The 18,421-nt window shown below is 60.5% G+C and overlaps 5 protein-coding genes across 5 annotated transcripts; all 5 read left to right on the forward strand.

Moving 5' to 3' along the window:
* Window positions 1-572: 572 nt before the first annotated feature.
* Window positions 573-3,539, forward strand: LBRM_09_0550 (putative leucine-rich repeat protein; the record flags this gene model as incomplete). The annotated part of the gene is made up of 1 exon (XM_001562621.2): window positions 573-3,539. One exon carries the CDS (start codon window positions 573-575, stop codon window positions 3,537-3,539), a length of 2,967 nt encoding a protein of 988 aa, XP_001562671.2.
* A 1,780-nt stretch (window positions 3,540-5,319) lies between these two features.
* LBRM_09_0560 (hypothetical protein, unknown function) lies at window positions 5,320-8,667 on the forward strand (the record flags this gene model as incomplete). Its single annotated transcript, XM_001562622.1, has 1 exon — window positions 5,320-8,667. One exon carries the CDS (start codon window positions 5,320-5,322, stop codon window positions 8,665-8,667), a length of 3,348 nt encoding a protein of 1,115 aa, XP_001562672.1.
* Window positions 8,668-11,277: 2,610 nt separating this feature from the next.
* On the forward strand, window positions 11,278-13,014 carry LBRM_09_0570 (conserved hypothetical protein; the record flags this gene model as incomplete). The annotated part of the gene is made up of 1 exon (XM_001562623.2): window positions 11,278-13,014. One exon carries the CDS (start codon window positions 11,278-11,280, stop codon window positions 13,012-13,014), a length of 1,737 nt encoding a protein of 578 aa, XP_001562673.2.
* A 558-nt stretch (window positions 13,015-13,572) lies between these two features.
* LBRM_09_0580 (hypothetical protein, unknown function) lies at window positions 13,573-14,523 on the forward strand (the record flags this gene model as incomplete). Its single annotated transcript, XM_001562624.1, has 1 exon — window positions 13,573-14,523. One exon carries the CDS (start codon window positions 13,573-13,575, stop codon window positions 14,521-14,523), a length of 951 nt encoding a protein of 316 aa, XP_001562674.1.
* Window positions 14,524-15,887: 1,364 nt separating this feature from the next.
* LBRM_09_0590 (conserved hypothetical protein) lies at window positions 15,888-17,381 on the forward strand (the record flags this gene model as incomplete). The annotated part of the gene is made up of 1 exon (XM_001562625.2): window positions 15,888-17,381. The coding sequence occupies one exon, from the start codon at window positions 15,888-15,890 to the stop codon at window positions 17,379-17,381; it is 1,494 nt and encodes a 497-aa protein (XP_001562675.2).
* Window positions 17,382-18,421: the final 1,040 nt, after the last annotated feature.

Raw genomic sequence — 18,421 nt, forward strand, 5'->3', positions numbered from 1 at the left:
CGAGACGGCGCCGTTGTGCTTCTCTATTCCTTGCCTTATCCACCCACCCCAGCTACGCCCCCTCTTCATCCTCGCCTCTACGCCCACCAATACTACTACCGCCATGAACCCCACACACAGCCCTCCCTCTCCCCCCCCCTCGCACTTTACTTGGCCACAACACTTCACAGCAATTCTCTTTTCTACGCCGGACACACATTCGCTGTTCGTACTCCCCACCCCTCCCCCTCCCTTCTCACCTTTTCTTCTCTGTGAGAGGCGGTCTCTCAGAGGTATTCACAAGCGCGCACACACACACACACACACACAGTTGCGCTCATCTCTCTCTTTCCGAGGAGGGGTTGCACTTTCCATCGCGTCTGCTTGTGCCCTAAAGGCGAACCGAGACGCAGAGATTGACACCGACACCGCCACCGCCGGCCATCACAGCGTAACGCGGCAACAAAGAAGAGCGCGACAGCCGAGCTGCAGTACTTCCCTCTACGGCGGCAGCGACGGCTTTCCTGCTGCTCTGGCTGCTCTCTCTCTCTCTAATCACCCCTACCCCCCCCCCCCCGACAAGCACCAACACGATGGCGTCCACCAATGGTGGCTTCTACCGAGGTAGTAGTCCGCTCTTGAGCTTAGCAGATGCATCACTCGCAAAGGCCTCGGCGCCGTCTGCGCAAGGTTTTGCACGCACCTTGGCGCCACCGCCAAGGATGTTACCACCTGTTGACGCTGCTGCGGCTGTCGCCGCAGCTCTTCCGTCCGGCATACCACTGGATCGATACCAAGCAAAGCTAGAGGAGTGCGCTGAGCTGCACCGTCAGGTAGAGAAGCTGACACACACAAACGAGGCAGTAGAGCAGCGTCTCGCGAGTTGCCAAGCAGAGGCAGTGCAGCTGCGTCAAGCCGTGCACCGACTAGAATCTGTGCTGCAGCTCCAAAACGAGGAACTTCTACTGCTGCGTGATGACAAACGCCAACGTGGTAGTGGTGGTGGCAGCAGAGAGGGAGCACTGGCCCAGATGCGAATGATCCTGCCAGCAGCTGGGGCCGCTGCACCATCGCTCGCCAGGGCCTACGGCAGAGTAGGCCAGGGGACTTCCCACTCTATGGTGACCGCCACAGCAGCTGACCAAGCAGTCATACTCGAGTACATTAGTGCCTCCTGCTACCTAGGCTGCCCGACCCACCCGCAGCTTATCCAGTGCTTTTTTGCTGCCACCTCTGGAGAGGCTTTGGTCGCAACGGAGCCGCCGCTTACGTACGCGCAGGTCTCGGTGCTGCATCGTCTGCTTGAGCGACAGCCCAGTGGCAGTGGGGCTGTCGCCGCTTCCACAGCCTTTAAGCTCTCTGCATTCCGCGCATGGGCGTCTGTGCATCTCCGCACCTTTTCTGTTCGATTCGAGAACGAGTGCGCCGGTATGTCGACTCTCTCAGACGCGCTGCTGCATTCCCTCCCCTCCCTCGCTCATCTCGAGGTGTGGTGCGTAGGGAACGACGCTGTACTCACGAAGCTCACGAATGCGCTCATGGGTGCCACGCAGGTGCGCGCGCTGTCGCTGCCGGAGCTGGCAGTCGGTGACGAGGGCCTGCAAGCACTGTGGTGTCTACTTCGAACGCGTGACTTGATGCATGCACCGTACATCATCGCGGAGCCGACAGACACATCTGGCACCGACTCTCTCGCACTGAACCTGTGCACCCTCGACCTCAGTGCCTGCGACGTGAAGGACACACTCACTCTGACCCAGCTCTACTGTCCCTCTGCCGAGGTGCTGCTGCTGCCACCAACAGACCGCCTGACGGACAGCCTCCTCGTAGAGGTGCTGCAGCGCTGTCCTCGGCTGCACACACTTGATCTCTCGGGCTGTGTGCGACTGACCGACGCGTGTGTCGACTTCCTCAACTCCACCGCCCCGCAGGTGCGAGTCCTTGCGCTGGAGCACTGCCCGCACGTTCACCGCCTCCGGCTAGATCACGTGGAGGTATTGTTTTCTTCACTCGCGCACGTGCACGTGCTCACGAGTCGAAGCCTGCGTGTGCTGCCACTGCCGGTGCAGCAGCGCGCCATTCTCCTCTCTCTCGTGGCGCCTCGCCTGTCGCAGGTCTCCTTGCACGGGATGCTTCTCGATAAAGAGGCGCTGCGGCGGTTCAACGGCCGCACTGAGGAGGTGGGCGGCTGCGAAGAAAGCCTTCGACTCGCCTCCGTCACCTTCTCTGAGTGCACGTTTGCCAGCGACGACGTGTTCACACGGTTCCTCGTCTCGCAGACGACTGTACAGAAGTTGTGCCTCTACCACTGCAAAGGGCTGAGCAGCGCCTGTTGGATGGTGTCGGCAAGGAGCGGCTTGCCCACCTTCATGAGTCTTCACACGCTCGAGTTGGTCAACCTGCGGACTCTCACCGACGCAGCCCTCTGCAAGCTCATCCAGGCATGTCCTGCCCTGCAGCAGCTCAACCTTCACGGCGCGGGCTGGTCGCACCTGACGGACATCAGCATCCGCCAGCTAGACCAGCTAGCGGAGCTACGCGTGCTGAACCTGCTTGCCCTGAACCCGGACCTCGTGACAGCTCCTGTAGTTACTGCAGTTGCGCGACGCCTGCCGCAGTTGCAGCGACTGTACCACGAAACAGCCATCACCTCAGTGAGGCACAGCGAGTTGATGGGGAGCGGCGACAAGGACGCATCGCACCGCGTTGGCGGCGTGGATATCACCTCCGCATCGGTGCCAGCGTCGGTGATGGTCGAGAGGAGTGATGCAGAGGTGCGCTGGCGAGCGGCGCTGCGCGACTACCCTCTTCGCCTGCTGCGGTTGCAGCACCACAGCGCGCTGGCCATGTGGACCGATCTGGCGCGCGTCATTTCCCCACGCACCAGCCGTGTGAGTGTCGCTGAAGCCGCAAGTGAAGCTGTGCTCACGACGACAGCAGCGAACATTGAGCCTGACGGAAGTGCTATTGAGGTAGCAGAAGCGGCGGCGGCAGAGCCGTCGAAACTGTTTCCAGAAATGGTCACCCGCACCATGGCCGCTGCCATCGCTGCCTCGGCGGCGAGTAAAACAACGCTGCCGCCGCTGACCGCCTCTGCACCACCTCAGCAAGTGCCAAACTGGTCGAGCCGTACCGTTGATTCACTGCACCACGAAGCAGCGCCACCGCTATCAGTGCGGTCCTTCGAGGAAGTGGTGCCCGCGCACGTTGATGCAGGCGAGTTTAGCCAAGCGTCGCCGACGCAGCAGCAGCAGCTCGACTCGCCATCGTCGTGCTCCTCCTCAGGCTCCTCAGTATGTACCCAGAACTCGATGCAAGAGGACAGTCACGAAGAAGCAGGTCGCAGCGTCAAGCGGTCACTGTTGCAATGCGCCAACGCCGCCGCATCCGCATGCGTCCAGTCGCACCAGCGCCGCTCCGTGCGCACGTCACCAAGCACCAGCGGTACCAGCCGTCCCTCCGTGGCTGCCGCAGTTGCCGCCGCGGCAGCAGCAGTAGCACCACATGCAGACTCCTTGGAGGATGTTGCAGAAGTGTCGATGGGGCCATGGGAAGAGTAGGGAAGAACCTGGCGGCGTGAGTGCACACACTCGCCGATCTTCGACGGCCTCTCCTTTGGATGGCATCAGCGTGCGCTGTCGGGTTTTTTTTTCTCTCTCTCACCCCCCCCTCCCACTATCACTTCCACGCTGACGCCATGCAGCACTGCAGCTCTCGCTCCCTCCGCATGGCGCTCATTTTCCTTTCTCTCTGCTCCCATGTACGTTAGACCAACCAACACAAAATGACGGACAGGAAGCCGGTGGGGCATAACGATCTTGCCGAGGACTGTGCGGGGACGACGGCGACGTTGCAGTGATGACGATCCGGAGGTCTCACGCACATGTCACACACACAGGCACATACTCATATGGCCAAAGAAACAGACTCTTCTCTGTGGGCGCCTCCCGAATGATTTTCTCGCTCTCTCGGTCTATACCCGCATGATGGGGGGGGAGGGGGAGGAGGGACACACCGCAGCGCACGGTATCCCCGGGGTCCCGTACCCCCACCCCACTCTCGGCGTGAGGAACCTGGGCCGCCGCCACCCACCAGAAAAAGCGATCCCGCCCCCCCCCCCCAACACATCATCGCCCATTCGTTGTTCTCGCGGCGGTTTCCCACAGCCGCCACACCACCTCCCCCCCCCCACGCCCTTTTTCGTCCAAAACTGAACGCGCTCGCTCTCTCTCTCTCTGTTGGTTATTTTGGGGGGGCTCTTGTTTTCTACGTTACGTGACACCGTTTCACCTTCTCTTTACTCCGTCGCGTCTCCCCGATGTTCAGTGGCTGGATGTACCGTCCACCCAACGCTGTCGAGCAAAACGGAGACGCAGGCGCGTCTTTCCTCCTCTCACCACACACCCTACCTCTCGGTGCCCATTCGCGTGTCTGCCTGCGTGCATATGCGTGTGCGTATGTGTGTGTGGCTGCGTGCCTTGATATTGGTGGGAGGGGGGGCGACTGGGGGTCTGTCCTCATGTTGTAGAAAAGTGCGCAGGCAAGAGGGAGGAAGTCGAGGGCAGGCGGTAAGGAAAACAACAAAGCCCGAAGCGCACGACTCTCACCCAGAAGCGTGTGTGTGTGCGCGCGCGCAATGGCGTAGATGCCTCTCTTCGCTTGGTTGGCGCTCAGTCACGTTGGCCTGCTGCGCCTTCTGCAGCCACAGGTGAAGTTGCCCGCGGCCCTCCTACCCACTCACCCACTCTGTCTCTCCCCCTCTCCTACCAACTGCTCTCCACTCTCGTTTCTTCTCCTCTCCTCTCCTCTCTCTCTCTCTCTCTGACTGACTGCTCAACGAACGACGGTGGCATCTAGCCACAACAGTGAACCATTGTCATTCATTTTTACCTTCTCTCCCAGTGTGCCGCCCGCTCCCGCACAGCGGCAGCACATCAGAAAAGTTGCAGTACAGCGGACCAGGAAGGCGAGGGAGAAGAACGGGCAAACTCGAAAAGTGGAGTAACGGCGAAACACAACGAGGGAGAAGAGACCGAAAACCCACGTAGGTGCGGCTCCACATCTCATCCATCCACTTTCTCGCTACCTCGGTGTGTCTGGGTGGGTGGGTGTGTTTGCCTGTGCGTTTGTGCGGGACTCTCCTCTTTAGGACGGAAGAACGCGCGAAGAGGCGGGACATTGGTCAACCTGTGCACACACACACACACGAAAACACACACCGTGACGAACGCCACGTGTATCTCGTCATCCTCGAGCTCCCTCTCCTCGAAGCCTGTGGGGCACGTTCTTCTCTCCACTTCGCTCTGCTCTCTCCTGCGCCATCATCACTGTTGTTAGAAAATGATCTCTCCAACGCACAGTAATGCGTCGAACACACGCAGCCGACGCCACCACACACCGCTGTTGCAGGAGCGCAGCAACTCTTTGACTCGGCGGCAGGAGATGCTGAAGCGCCAAAGCAGCCAGTCCTCTACCTCGCCCTCCGCATCGCATCAGCAGGAGGCGTACTCGGATGCAGCTATGCCGGGCACTACCCTCGTGTGCGGTGTACGCTCCGCGTTCCCGCTCATCCCTCTCTCCACCGAAGCGCAAATGACAAGCGACAGTGCGGTGCATGAGGCAATGTCGTCGGCCTCTTCGTCTAGCCCACCACGCGGTGTACCGATCCTGCGTCGTCCATCATCTCCGACCGCGGCTACCCTCTTCCAGCGCCAGCACTCCGCCAGCGGTGTGAATGAGCCTTGCATGAGCAGCGGCACCAACTTGGGGGGATTACCACCTGCCTTATGCTTGCACAATCGTATACCTCGTGACGCGCCTGGTAGGCCCCCGCGGGTGCGTCTGCACGAAGGAGAGCAAGACCAGCATGCAGGTTTCGATGCGGAAGCCGGCGCTGAAGAGGACAGCCTCCATGAGGAGCCGGAGGAAGATGAGGAAGACGAGGCAGAGGACACAAGGTCCACCAGCACCGATGCTGCGTCGCCCCTTGAGAGCGCTAGTCATTGCAGTGACGCAGGCACAGAGCGCCTCGGCGTCGTTGCGGAGGCGATTCAACCGCTTGTTGTGTCGAACAGTAATACATCACCTCGAGCCTCTAAGAAGCGCGCGCTCTCCCGTTCGCATGCGGTACCGGCGCGCGTGTCGGTGCACGTCATCACGGAAACCATCATGGCCAACACACCTCAAGGGCATCGCAGTATTCATTGTGACGGCAGCAGTCCGGAGGGACTCGGTGACGACCAGACCGATAGCGCAGAAGCGCATGAGCGCAACAGCCGCTACCTGACGCACGAGCCAGTTGAGTACCACACGGACAGTGACGAGGATCTGTGGGAGCCGCAGCCGACGAACCGACCTCGCCTCCGCAGCGACCACGCGCAGCACGAACAAGCAGTCGTGTCGCCATATGTGGTGACTGCGACGACGGCTCATCGGCGGTGTGTTCAGGCCACGAACGCCGAGGCATCCTCGATGAAGACAAACACAACGAGCGCCATCTTGGCCGCGCAGCTTCTCGCGAGGACGGAGGGGCGCCACTGCTCCGCGGGTACTGGAGAAGAGACGCTCGTTAAGCGTGGTGAAGCTATGCCAGCCATCCTGCAGACGGTTGGGCCACGCGTGATGTCAGCATCCTCAGTTGATCATGCCCGGCAGCAGTGCACTGGCAGAGTCAACATCGACGCTGGCGCAGCGAAGGTAGAAGAGGCGCATCCAGCTTTGTGGCAGACGCCGGAGCAGAGGATGATGTCTGCCTCTGAGGCGCGACATCGTGGGAGTCAACAGGCCGTGGAGTCTGAGGCCCCATGGTACACGGACGCCGATCAGCAACCGAGCGTGCTTAAGACGGTAGGCTCGTACAGCCTCTCGCGCTCCTCTGCTGATCGATCGCGGACAAACTCGCGGCGCAGTATATGCGCCTCCCTCCTCGAGCACCCCTCCGACAGACTATTCTCAGCAGAAAAACTGTTGACCGCCAGACAGACTCTTCACATAAGGGCAGCAGAGGATAGCGCCGACCTGCTGCGACCCCGACGCGCCAGTCGCCGCTCCTCAGACAAGGCATCTTCCTACTCGCCTGGGGCGCCACAGGAGAACTGCACCGCCGGTGCCACCCTACCGCCTCGCGTGCCAGTAGACAAGACTGCCGCAAAACGTCGCTACTCCCACGCCTCTTGGCACTCAACCTACACGAGCACCAACGACGGTGGGGAGGAGTACGACAGCCATCCGTCGCTGGCAGGGCGAACGGCCCCTAAGGTGGCGGCGACGAGCACGGCGTTGGGTGCAGGTGACCGCCGCAGGAGCAAGGTGGACGAGGTCGATCCGGTGCGTTGGCTGCACCTACACAAGGTGGAAGAGGAGGACGACAAGGATCAGATCAACGAGATGAACGGCAGCAAATACAGTGGCGAGGAGCAGCATGCCGCAGAAGCCGAAGCTACGGGAGGTGGCGACGCCGACGAGAGTTGCATGCCGCAGGATCACCTGCAGGTGCCAGCGAGATTTGTGGGGCTGGAGCAGATCCGTCCCTATCGCCCCATGGCGCACGAAGGCAGCAGTGAAGACTACCGGGATGGGTACCCCAACGTCCATGAAGAGGTAGATGATAGCACAGAGTACATCAGCTGCTACGACGTGGCCTGCCAAACATCGCAGCACCTGCTGAACACGTTGCGAGAAGAGTGCCAGGAACGACCGCAAACCTGGCAAGGGGCGGGTGGCGAGGGCGACGTCGGCAAGACAGACTCACCGACCCCTCACTACGTTGGTGCAAGCCGGTGGATGTGCGCTGCCGGTGTTTGCCCAAAGTGCCACCCCAGCCGGCAGTCGAGGAACGACAGCAGCGGTGGTGTCGGGAGGCGCAGAAAGCCGATGTGGCCATTCGTCCCGTGCAGCAGTTTGGGGTACAGCGCCCCACCTCACCTTGTCTTGTGGCAGAAGCACCAGGGGCTAGCGGCCGCGACTACTGCAGACCGCGCCGCACGCCTCCCGCCACTGCTGTCATCTTCAGCCTCATCGGCCCGCACGCACCCTCGCCGTTCGCCTGCATCGTCGCGCCAGCAGCACGCTCAAAGGGCATCGTCTGCACGGCAGCACAACAACACGTATACTAGCAGTAGAAGTGGCAGTTGTCGTCACTACCGCCGCGACCACTACTCGCCTATCGTCACCTCCTACCAGGGTGGGTACTGCTTCACGCGCGAGTGGGACGCACAACAGCAGCAGCGGCACCGTCAGCTGGGTGAGCTGCAGATGGAGCATAAAGCGCGCCGCGGGGGAACCGGGGCAGCATACACTCCCTTGCTGCTGTTGACAAGCCATGACATGCAGTCGAGAGCGCGGGCTGCCGGTAAGGAGCCCGGAAAGTACCGCTACTGCAACCTGGAGTCGCAAGAGATGATGGTGCACACAGGGTTTGGACGCTCAGATTTAGAGCTAGAGATCTACAACGACACGCTACACGGGGCCCCTCTCATCAAGGAGCAGCAGGATGACGATGACAGCGCGGTGAAGGCAATTGAGAACCGAAAGGATCGGGAGGCCAGCGTGCAGACAAAGCTGCGTTGCCCGGCGCCTCCGGCAGTAGCGGCGGTTGTTGCCGCCGCAGACAGCAGCAACCGCCACAGCAGACCCACACCTCCGGCCGCCGACGACTCAGCCAAGGCGAGTCGGTCGAGGGTGTACTGAAATGGGCAACCTTACTACCACCCTCCCTCCCTGTATCTTGGGAAAGGCACTGGTCCCCCCCTCCCCAACACTGCCACCACGGTCAGGCTGCACAAGATTTAGTGTGCATTGCCTGACCAACCCTACGCGCTCTCTTTTTCCTTACTCACTTCCTAATTCCGCGCTACTTGCGCGCGTGTTCATTTTGGCCCCCCCTCGACCCCCCCCCCGCCCCCACTCTTCCACGAGAAGATGAGGTGTGTGGAAGCGCATGGGGGATGGTTGTGAGAGTGTACGGGATATACCGCTACGGAGAAGGACACGGTGGCTTGAAGTGAAGCGATTTGTGGAGAGCAGGAGAAAAAGAGCGGGGAGTAATGCAAGCGCTGATGGAGGTGAGACGCACCCTTTTCACCATCCCCCTTCCTATCAGCGAAGCAGCCGAGTGGGGTTTTTCTCTTTTCATCCGCCTCTTCATCTACTCGCCCACCGTCATCGCCCGCAGACGCACTCATCCCTCTCGCTCCCTCGCCGTCCTCTCTCGTACTCACTACAGCGGTTTTCTCTTCACCTCCCCCCCCGTCCACTTCTTCCTCATGCTTCTTACTCATTGTGTATGCGTGTGTGTGTGTGTGTGTGTGTGTGTGTGTGTGTGTGTACGTGTGTGTGTGTCGCGCCCTGTCGGTCGGTCCGTCCATGTGAGAATCGATTTCATCGCTGCGTCAGCGGCGGCAGCAGCAGCGGCCAGCGACTGATGTAAACAGATGTGCGCATAGGTGTGCGGTCGGGTAGGAAAGTGGTGGCCCTTCAACTTGGCAACAACGAGGTCGGCTTGTCTAGCCGCGTAGGGGGGGGGGGGCATGCGTGTGTCTACAACCCCGCATTCATTATCATCATCATCTCTTTCTTTGGCTGTTGTCCTCCCTCTCTGCCCATCCCCTCCACACTCTTCCTGCCCTCTCCCCCTCGCCCTCCAAAGTCAGTTTCTCGGTAAAATCCATACGCAGCGTACACCGACACAGACACGCAGCACACGGAGTGTGTCCCCCTATCTGCGGTCTGTGTCCCTCATGGGGCGTGCGTGTGTGTGGGCCGGTGTGTGCTCGATGTATACCATATATGTACAGTAGCCTTCTCTTTTCTTGCTCGTCTTCTCCGTTTTATGGTCACACACGCAGCCACGGGTTCGCTGTTGTCGTCGTGGCATCCCATACAAAGAGAGAGGAACTGGAAGAGAACAGACTGCAAGCGGGAGAGGAGGGGGGCACGCGCGCGCTCGCGCTGAAATTCTGGACGAGGCGTCCGTGTGCGCACGATACAAGCGCACAAGAGGGGAAAAGGGGGAGAAGATCGAAGCGGGTGTGTGTGTGTGTGTGGCGCTCTGTTCGATGTAAATTATGCGCCTCTGTGCTAACCGTGTCGTTCTCCTTTCTCTTGGCTGTTCTCTTCTTGTGCGTTGCATTACTGAGTCCCTCTCTCCCGTAAGCCCCCACTCTTTGTGTTTTCCCTCTCTATCCTCTTGAACACCATCATCAGCTGCTGACTTCCTATGGTTCTTATTGTTATCGATGAGATGCCTGGGGTGGGGGGAGGGGGGAGGCGTATGTGTGTATGACACACCTCAAGGAGAACGCCAATCTCACTGAACGAGCCTCTCTCCCTCTCTCCCTCTCTTCCCGCCTCCTCCCTTTCCTCCTGCCGTTCTTTCCATTTCAGGCCCCTGTGCACGACAACTCCGAGGTGCATGCGTGGGGAGGGAATGCAGATATGTGGCTAGGGAATGCCGCATCCGCACTGAGCGTGGCCGGCAAACTAAAAAGGGGAGACTTGAACCGCTCTGGGGGTGTGAGTAAGTGTGTGTGTGTGTGTGGGTGTGTGGGTGGGGGGTGAGTGAGTGAGGGGGGGGCAGCGGTGTCCTCTCATCGTCGAGTTCAGAGAGTATGCCGTAATCTCGGCAGGGCGCGTCGGAGGAAGAAGAGGGGAGAAGACTCGGTGCGGCTAGCAGTTGCGTTTGGTGCTGCATCTGTGCTCTGCCAAATTGACCAACGACGTCGAGACTCGTTCCTTTTTTGTTCTCCTCTCCGCACCGCAGCGGCTTCCGTCATGCTCTGGTCGCTCCCCCCTCCCCTCCCCTCCTCTCCCCCACACACACGCAGGAACGCTCAGAGGAGCTTCTTTGCTGTTGTCCTTGTGGCTCACATCTTGTGAGCGGCTTTCCTCGCCCCCACCCCCTTCACTGTCTACCGCCCACGTCCTCCTCTCTCCCTCTTTCCGTGTGTCCGTATCTTGGCGCTATACCCTCATGTTGTCGCCACGTGTGTATTGCGCCTGGCGTGATGTCAGTGCTCTGCTGCATGGCGGTCAGCAAAGGAGTGTATAGGTAGAAGACGTGTGTCTTGCTATTGCAGATTGCTGAGTTAAAGACGACAGCAGAGAGCTGCCGTGCGTGTCAGGTCAGGAGGTCCCCCCTCCCCTTCGATCTGTTTTGGAATCGCCTTCACACAACGAGGGCCATGCGCCATGAGGGGAGAGGGGTGTATAGCCTAGCCTCATTTTTGGACGTCCCCGACCCCACTCGTCTGCGCTACAGTGCGTCAAGAATCATTAGCAGCCCCGCCACCGTCGGCAGCCATGGAGTCCACTGATGCCAGCACTAACTACAACGCGCACGCAGCATCAGCATTTAACTTGGCTGAGCGAGAGGAACGCCTGGTCGCCTCCCTCGAGGCCTTCCTGCATGCCTGGGCGGAAGGGAAACGAAAAGACGACAGATGGCACCCAGTGTCATCCACGACTACAGCAGCAATGGTCGCACGAGAAGATGAGCAGCAGCAGCGCGCCGGCTCACAGCCCCATCCGATGCTCTGTGCAAGCAACGGCGATGCGGCATTGCATACAACTGCTCGAATGGCGGCAACGCCCTCCACATCCACCTCGACGATGGAGTATCTCGCCACACTGCCTCCCTGCCTTCCTGTCCCACTGCCACGCAGCTTTAGGCCCAATGAGATGATGCCTGGCGTCTATCTCGGGTCGTGGAGCGACATTGGCATCAACGTGCTTGAACTAGCACGGCGTCTTAGTGATGCGTCGACCAGTACGTACGAGTCCTCATTGTGCCCAGGCTCTCGGTCGCGGCAACGTCTCGTGCTACTGGTGCGCGCCTGTCCACTGAAGGGAATCGTTACACCACGACTAGAGCTGCGCGTGACGTGGCGCCGCGAAGGCGCGCGGCGCTCTCGCCTCTCCACAGGAAAAGCGGTCCCTGCTCCAGCCAGGCTGCTGCAGCAGCCGTCAAAACGGCCGCTCGCCACGCACAGCGGGCAGCGTCCCGACGAGGACGTTGTGGTGTCGCACATGTCCCTCAACGAGGTGTACAAGCGCGTGTGTGCGGCGGTGGCGACGGAGGCAGCAGATCCGACAGTTGCAGCTGGCGTCAGACGCGCCGAAGTTATGGCGTCACGAGAAAGCGAGGACTATCACCACGCAGGCCCTAGAACCGGCGCTTCCTCAAGCGCCATATCCTCGGGGGTCAGCACAGTTGCCAGGTGGCTCTGCCCAGACTCGCCGCTCTCCTCCCCCTCGCGGAGTGCGTTACCGGACAGGGCAACAGCGGCCAATGTTCCGTCCGGCTGCACACCAGCGGACTGGCGTGTGTTTGTGAGAGCAATGCAGTGTGTGTTGACGGAGGAGGCATCGGTGTACACACCGGCGGGCGCTGCGTTGAAAAGGGAAGAGGTCGCCGAGACTGCTGCTGAAGCGGCACACTGCCGCTGCTCAGGGAAGGCGACGGCGGAACTTCGCTACTGGCGCCTCATTCTCCCAATCCTCGACTCCCCTGGAACTCGCATGCAGCACTACACTCCCATGACAACTCTGATCATGCACGCTGCTCTGGCACTTGAGGAGCACCCGCAGGGACGCGCGTGGCTGCAAGGGCAGCAGCGGCAGGTCGTCCGCAACAATGCACCGGCGAGCGATGGCCGTGCTGTGGTGGTGGACATCGCCGGCGATGTGGGCAGGTGTGAAGAAAAGAGTGCTGGCGCTGCCGAGGCGATCGTCTTTCCCTGTGTGGCTGTGCACTGCCAGGCCGGCAAGTCACGCTCCGCTGCCTTTGTGGCCGCCTTCTTACTGCACGAATGGATGTGGTGGTACCGCGGCTGCTACCCCCTCATCACTGCAGGCACGGCCACCATTACAGCAGAGCAGCAGCAGCAGCAGCAACGTAGTCGGCAAGGCAACATCGCGCGGCGCCTCGTCGACACTGTTCTGTCTCACCTGCGCCGCCGCCGTCTGTGCATCGACATCAACCTGGGCTTTGACGCGCAGCTGTGGGAGATGATGGGCGCCTTTGTGCGGAGTCTCTGAGCGGAAACCTCGAGAGGCGAAAGAGAGACCCGAAGAACCACAGGCATCGTGGCACTGCAATTGTGACAGCCCTGCTGGCCGACTGGCGCCTGCGCGTACGTGTGTGTGTGTGTGTGTGTGTGTGTGTGTGTGTGTGTGTGTGCGTGCGTTTCTCCACCATAGGCACCGGGCTCTCAACTGCCACGCATATCGATGGGCGGCTCCATCACTCTCCCCTCCATGGTACACCACTGTACCAGCCAGCGATAGACGTGCACGCGGGAGGGAGGGAGAGAGGAGCGTGGAGAGAGAGGCGAAGACGCTATGCCGATGCCGTTGTGGCAGCGTTTTCCTCCCCCCTCCCCTCCCTTCTGCCCTCTAAAACTTCCAAGCCAATAAAAGGAAAGCAAACAAAACGATACACAATAGCGTGGTGGACTACACTCGTTTCTCGCGCCCCCTCCGCATTGCTGGCGGCGGCATGGATCACAATGCTCCCAACCTGGGCTGCGCTCTGGCTGGAAGGGGGAGGGGCACGGGCATTTGGTCCTGCACCCCCTCCTCTCTCTCTCTCTTGTCATGGATGGTGCGAACGCATCATGCTGCCACGACACATACGCACACGCACAGCCGCACAATTTCACTGACGTGTTCTTGCTGCCGTTTGTCTCTTCTTCAGTTTCTGCCGCTGCTACGGGCCTCGCCTTGTCTCGCCGCTTTCAGCCTCCACAACTGCGCACCATGCCTCCAGCGCACATATTCATTGTCCGCCACAGCGAGCGGCTGGATCTCAGGGACCGCGAGTTCGCCAAATCCTACAGCCGCCCGCACGACTCGCCAATCACTGAAGACGGCTTCGTCCTGGCGAGAAAACTGGGCGAGTACCTGGTCAGCCACTACCACATCGATCCCGTCGATGTCGTCATTCTCAGCTCCCCTCTTCTGCGGTGCGTGCAGACCTCTGATGGAATCGTGGCCGGCGTCCTCCGCGCGTCGGCGGCGAGCGCGAAGGTGAACACAATCCCTGTGTACCTTGAGCCTGCCATCATGGAAGGCCCGTACTGGATGCACTTAGACATGCTCAATAACCCGTCGGTCGTGGAGCCGAACGACGGTCACTTCCACTGTCCAGAACCCGTGTACAACGACGCAGCGTTCCACCGCGACAGCACCTCGCAGCACGTGCAGCTGCATAATCCGTTCCCCCTGCACCCCGCTCCGACCTTCACAGTAAAGGACAAGAAGCTTGTCGATCCGAGCTTCCCAGGGCGGTGCATACAAGCTTCAAAGAAGCTGCTGACCGTCCCAGAGCTGGATGGTAAAACGGTGGTGCTCGTAGCGCATGGCGAGACAACTCTGCGCGCACTGAATGCGATGAAGAACGTGGAGATGGAGCCGGCGCGCAACAGCACGGCCTACACGGGGTTCGTGCACGTCACCTGCGAGGGCAGTGGTGCGGAAACGCGGGTGGCTGTGGAGTTCGAACCCTTCGCGACGCCGCACCTCTCTGCAGAGCCGAAAGAGACGTAGCGAAGGAAAAAGGCAAGGAGCGTGTCGGCGGTGGTGCAGACACCACGTCGCCGCACCATGCCCACCCCTGCTCCAGTGCAAGCCTTGACAGCAGTCATCAACAGGCGCCAGCGTTATCTGCCTCTCTCGCTGTGCGTGTGTCTGTGGATCGGGGCTAGAGCCTCGTTGTATCACCTCTGCAACTGAGCTCCCTCTCCCCTTCGGAGCGCTCTGATCCGTCTACTGCTTCTTATATTTTCGCTTTCTGTTTTGCTTTTCTCTCCCACTCATGCCACCCCCCGTCCCCAGTCAAACGGTCGGCAGGCCCTCGTCCCCCCCCCCTCCTCGCTTTTCGCCTCCCACTGCCCTTCTCATGTCTCCGCAGCGCCAACACAATCCGCACACGGGTCGTCTCTGTGCACCAACGCGTTTGACGCTTCTCTTTTGCTGAGCTTCACTTTCTCGTCATGCGAGGATCGTGCTCATATTGAAGAAGGCAATGACGTGAATCCAGCCGATGTATGTGTGTGTAGGGGAGGGGGGGGGCTGATATGTAGAAATTAGCTTCGTTGCTTTACGCTCAACAGATGCAAACACACGGAGAGACAGACAGGGGAATGCCTGCGCACGCACCCGCCTATCTCACGCGTACTGCAGCAGCCCTCACCGTCCCTCGTATTCATGCCTTTCGTCTGGTTTCACTTCACCGTCCCTGGTAACCGAGGACACCGCAGCGCACGGTATCCCCGGGGTCCCGTACCCCCACCCCACTCTCGGTGTGAGGAAGCCGGACAGCCCCTCCCCCCCCCCATCCCTGCCAGTGACGGGGTAACGCGCCTAGGCGTCTCCCCGAGGGGGGCACCACGTGGCGGCCAGCACGACGGGAGCGGCTGCGAGGCGAGGGGGTGGGTGTGGCCTGGTGACGCGTTCTCTGTGGGAGAGAGTGGGCGCGTTGGGATAAGAAGAAAAGCGCTCTCTCATTACCCTCCTCTCCCAACCCCGCCTTCCGTGTCTTCCTCTTCTCACGACAAGTCCTCTAACGTTTGTGTGCGTCTGTCTCATAACAAACGAGAGAGTGGTGCATTCAGACGGGGAAAAGAGTGACAGACAAGGCGCCAGCGACCGTTGCCGTGGAGGGAGGAAGGAGGCGGGCAGGCAAAACAAGATGAGAAAGAGAAGGCGAGGGTAGGGCACACGGCAATGCACATTGGGTCGTTAATCATTCCTTCCTCCCTCCCCTCACTCCCCAGTTTCTGCAGCCCTGCTACCACAACACGCATCCCCGAAGTCTCAAGCACAAACAGCGCAACACAGAGGTACACGCACGCGAGAGAGTCAATTGCTCACCTATCCTCTCTGCTCTCTTCCTATATTCCGCTGCTTATATGAGTGCATCCCCTCCCTCCCTGTCCACAGCCGCCGCTTCGGTCACCCCTCGCCCGCCCGACACCGTCGCAGCTCTTCTCTGTGACAACTGTCGCTGCCCTATTGGTTCGCTGTGGGACGTGCTGCCGGCGGAGGCGGCGGTTCCTGCGTGGAGAGAGCAGGTGTACAGCTACGAGCTGGACCTCTTTGCCGATGGGTCGCCGCCCATACAGGCGTACAGCGCCACGAACCCGAACGCACATCGGTTTGATCTGTTGCGTTTGACTCCATATGTGACAGTGCATCGAGCCTCAGCGCCAAGTAGCGCCGCTCCACCACTAGACGTGGGTGCTTCGCAGGCATATAACAGGGATACCTCGACTACGGTCGCTGCACCCCTCGACGCAGAGAAGTGCGAGGGACCAGTGCAGGTCGAGGATGCCTCCACAGCGCCTGCACAACCGGCGGATGCGACAGGACCGCATGATATTGCCTCCACCACGCTTCACGCACCGCCTTTCGTGGAGTGTGACACGTGCGTCTACTCCTCCGAGCACTCCTTCTTCTCCGGCTATGCGTGGTGCTTCTGCACCTGCGGCAACTGTGGCGCCTTCCTGGGGTGGGGTTTCGCCGCGTTAGACCGCCTGCACGCTGCACAACGTCTCCGCCGCAGCGACAAGAGCGGCAGCATGTCAGAGACCAGTAACGATAACCGTATACGCAAGAAGGGGGCCCGCCAGGAGGAAGAGGTGAGACAAGCCGAGGCAGAAATCGACACAGCCGCAGCTACAAGCAGCAGCCAGCCTGCCGAGTCAAATTCCGCACCCGTAGTACTGACTGCTCGTGCCTTGGATCAACACCAGCAATCGCCATGTGGGGAGGACGAACCCTGCAGAAGCAGCGCACACGCTAGTGATCTTTCGCCGCCACACGACTCCAACGACGACGACAGCGATGAATACACGTCCACAACGACGGTCACTGACAGCAACGGCAGCGACGACAGCAACGCCATCGGCGGTAGCGGCCATCATCGTGGTGGGCAAATGCACATAAGCACCGGTGTAGCACCCGACTTCATTGGCATCATCATCACTCATTGCACCGGCGAGCCGGACTATCCCATAGCGTCCCTCATACGTGAGGTCGAGTGGCGCACAGCTCGGCAACGACGCCGCAAGAGGGTTCAAGCTCTGACACGTCACCTTCGCGCCCTCCTCCCAGAAGTGAGAGACAGCTACCATGCGCATGAGATTTACCATAACTTCCACACGATGGAACAGCTGCTCTACGCCACCCCAATTTTCCCGTTGCCAAGGACATCAGGTGGATCCGCAGCCACGGTGACCGCACCCCTGTCCGACGTGGATGAAGACGGGGTGCCGATTAGCATGCACGCCGCGGTAGAGGCGGCACGCATCGCCGTAGCGCGGCAGATGAACAGCGACAACAGCAGGGATGTCAACGGCAGCGGCTGTCACAGCAGCTCGCACGAGGGAGACGATTCCTCGTAGTCACCCCCTCCTCCTCCTCCTCTCTCTCTCTCTTCCTCTGCATGTGTGTGCGAGCTGCGTGTGGGTGTCTTTGACCGCTCTCACCGCCTTTGCATAGGACCGGCACACACAAACCAAACACGCGTCCCAATATAATAACACCGTATCGGCCGTCTTACCACCCACCCTCCGTCTGCTTCATCCCTCACCCCCCCCCCAATGCACCGGTGCACGACCGGCACCGTCACTCCAGTTATGGGGAACTCTCCCTCACTTGCATACACCGACACATTCGCATCTGGCATGCCACACAGTGGATAGACGTATGAGGAAGTCGACTCACTGACGTACGCCGGAACAACAGTACACACCTCTCTAGGGATCTGGAGGATCACGGGGCCGAAGGGGTCATGCGTTTGCCAATGTAAGAGCACCGCTTCTCCAACCGCAGCACCACCGGACAGTTGTGCCACCAGGTGCTTCTCATCCTCCCACCCTGGCCCCTTTCGACGGTCACCCTTCCCCCTCTCCTACGCCGTGCGTGTCGCTCGCCACCAACCTTTGATGGCGTGGGTATCACCATCGGACTCTCCGCCGAGTAAGCAACGCGCTTCCCCGCAACATCCCTCTCCCTTATCCAATGCTGTTTCGGGCACACGCACACGCCTGGAGTGGTACCCCGCCCTGCCTTCGCGTATCCACTCTCTCCTCCACTTACCCCTTATCGTCGCCTCTCCCCACCGCCACGACCTCCTTCAGGCACCCTAGCCACTCCCACCGCAGCCCACATGACATTCCTCCTCACTCCATAATTTCCTCTCGTGCGGGGCCGAAACAGCACAAGAAGCTTTGCAGGGTCTTTGCTACGCCCGCCCGCCCCCCTCGCCCGTTGGCTAGACCGTTGGCCAGGACCAGGCCTTTCCCGCTGGCAGCGGCTGCTGCTGCGCAGCCGGGGCTCTGGTCGAGGGTGGCAAAGACGTCCCTTCTGCTTTGGGCGCGCGCGGGGGCGTCGCGCTGCTCTGGGGATGGGCTGCGGTGCCTTTTGGCGGGCCGTCGGTTTT

Source organism: Leishmania braziliensis, chromosome 9 (assembly GCF_000002845.2).
Source record: "Leishmania braziliensis MHOM/BR/75/M2904 complete genome, chromosome 9".
Classification (NCBI taxonomy): domain Eukaryota; phylum Euglenozoa; class Kinetoplastea; order Trypanosomatida; family Trypanosomatidae; genus Leishmania; species Leishmania braziliensis.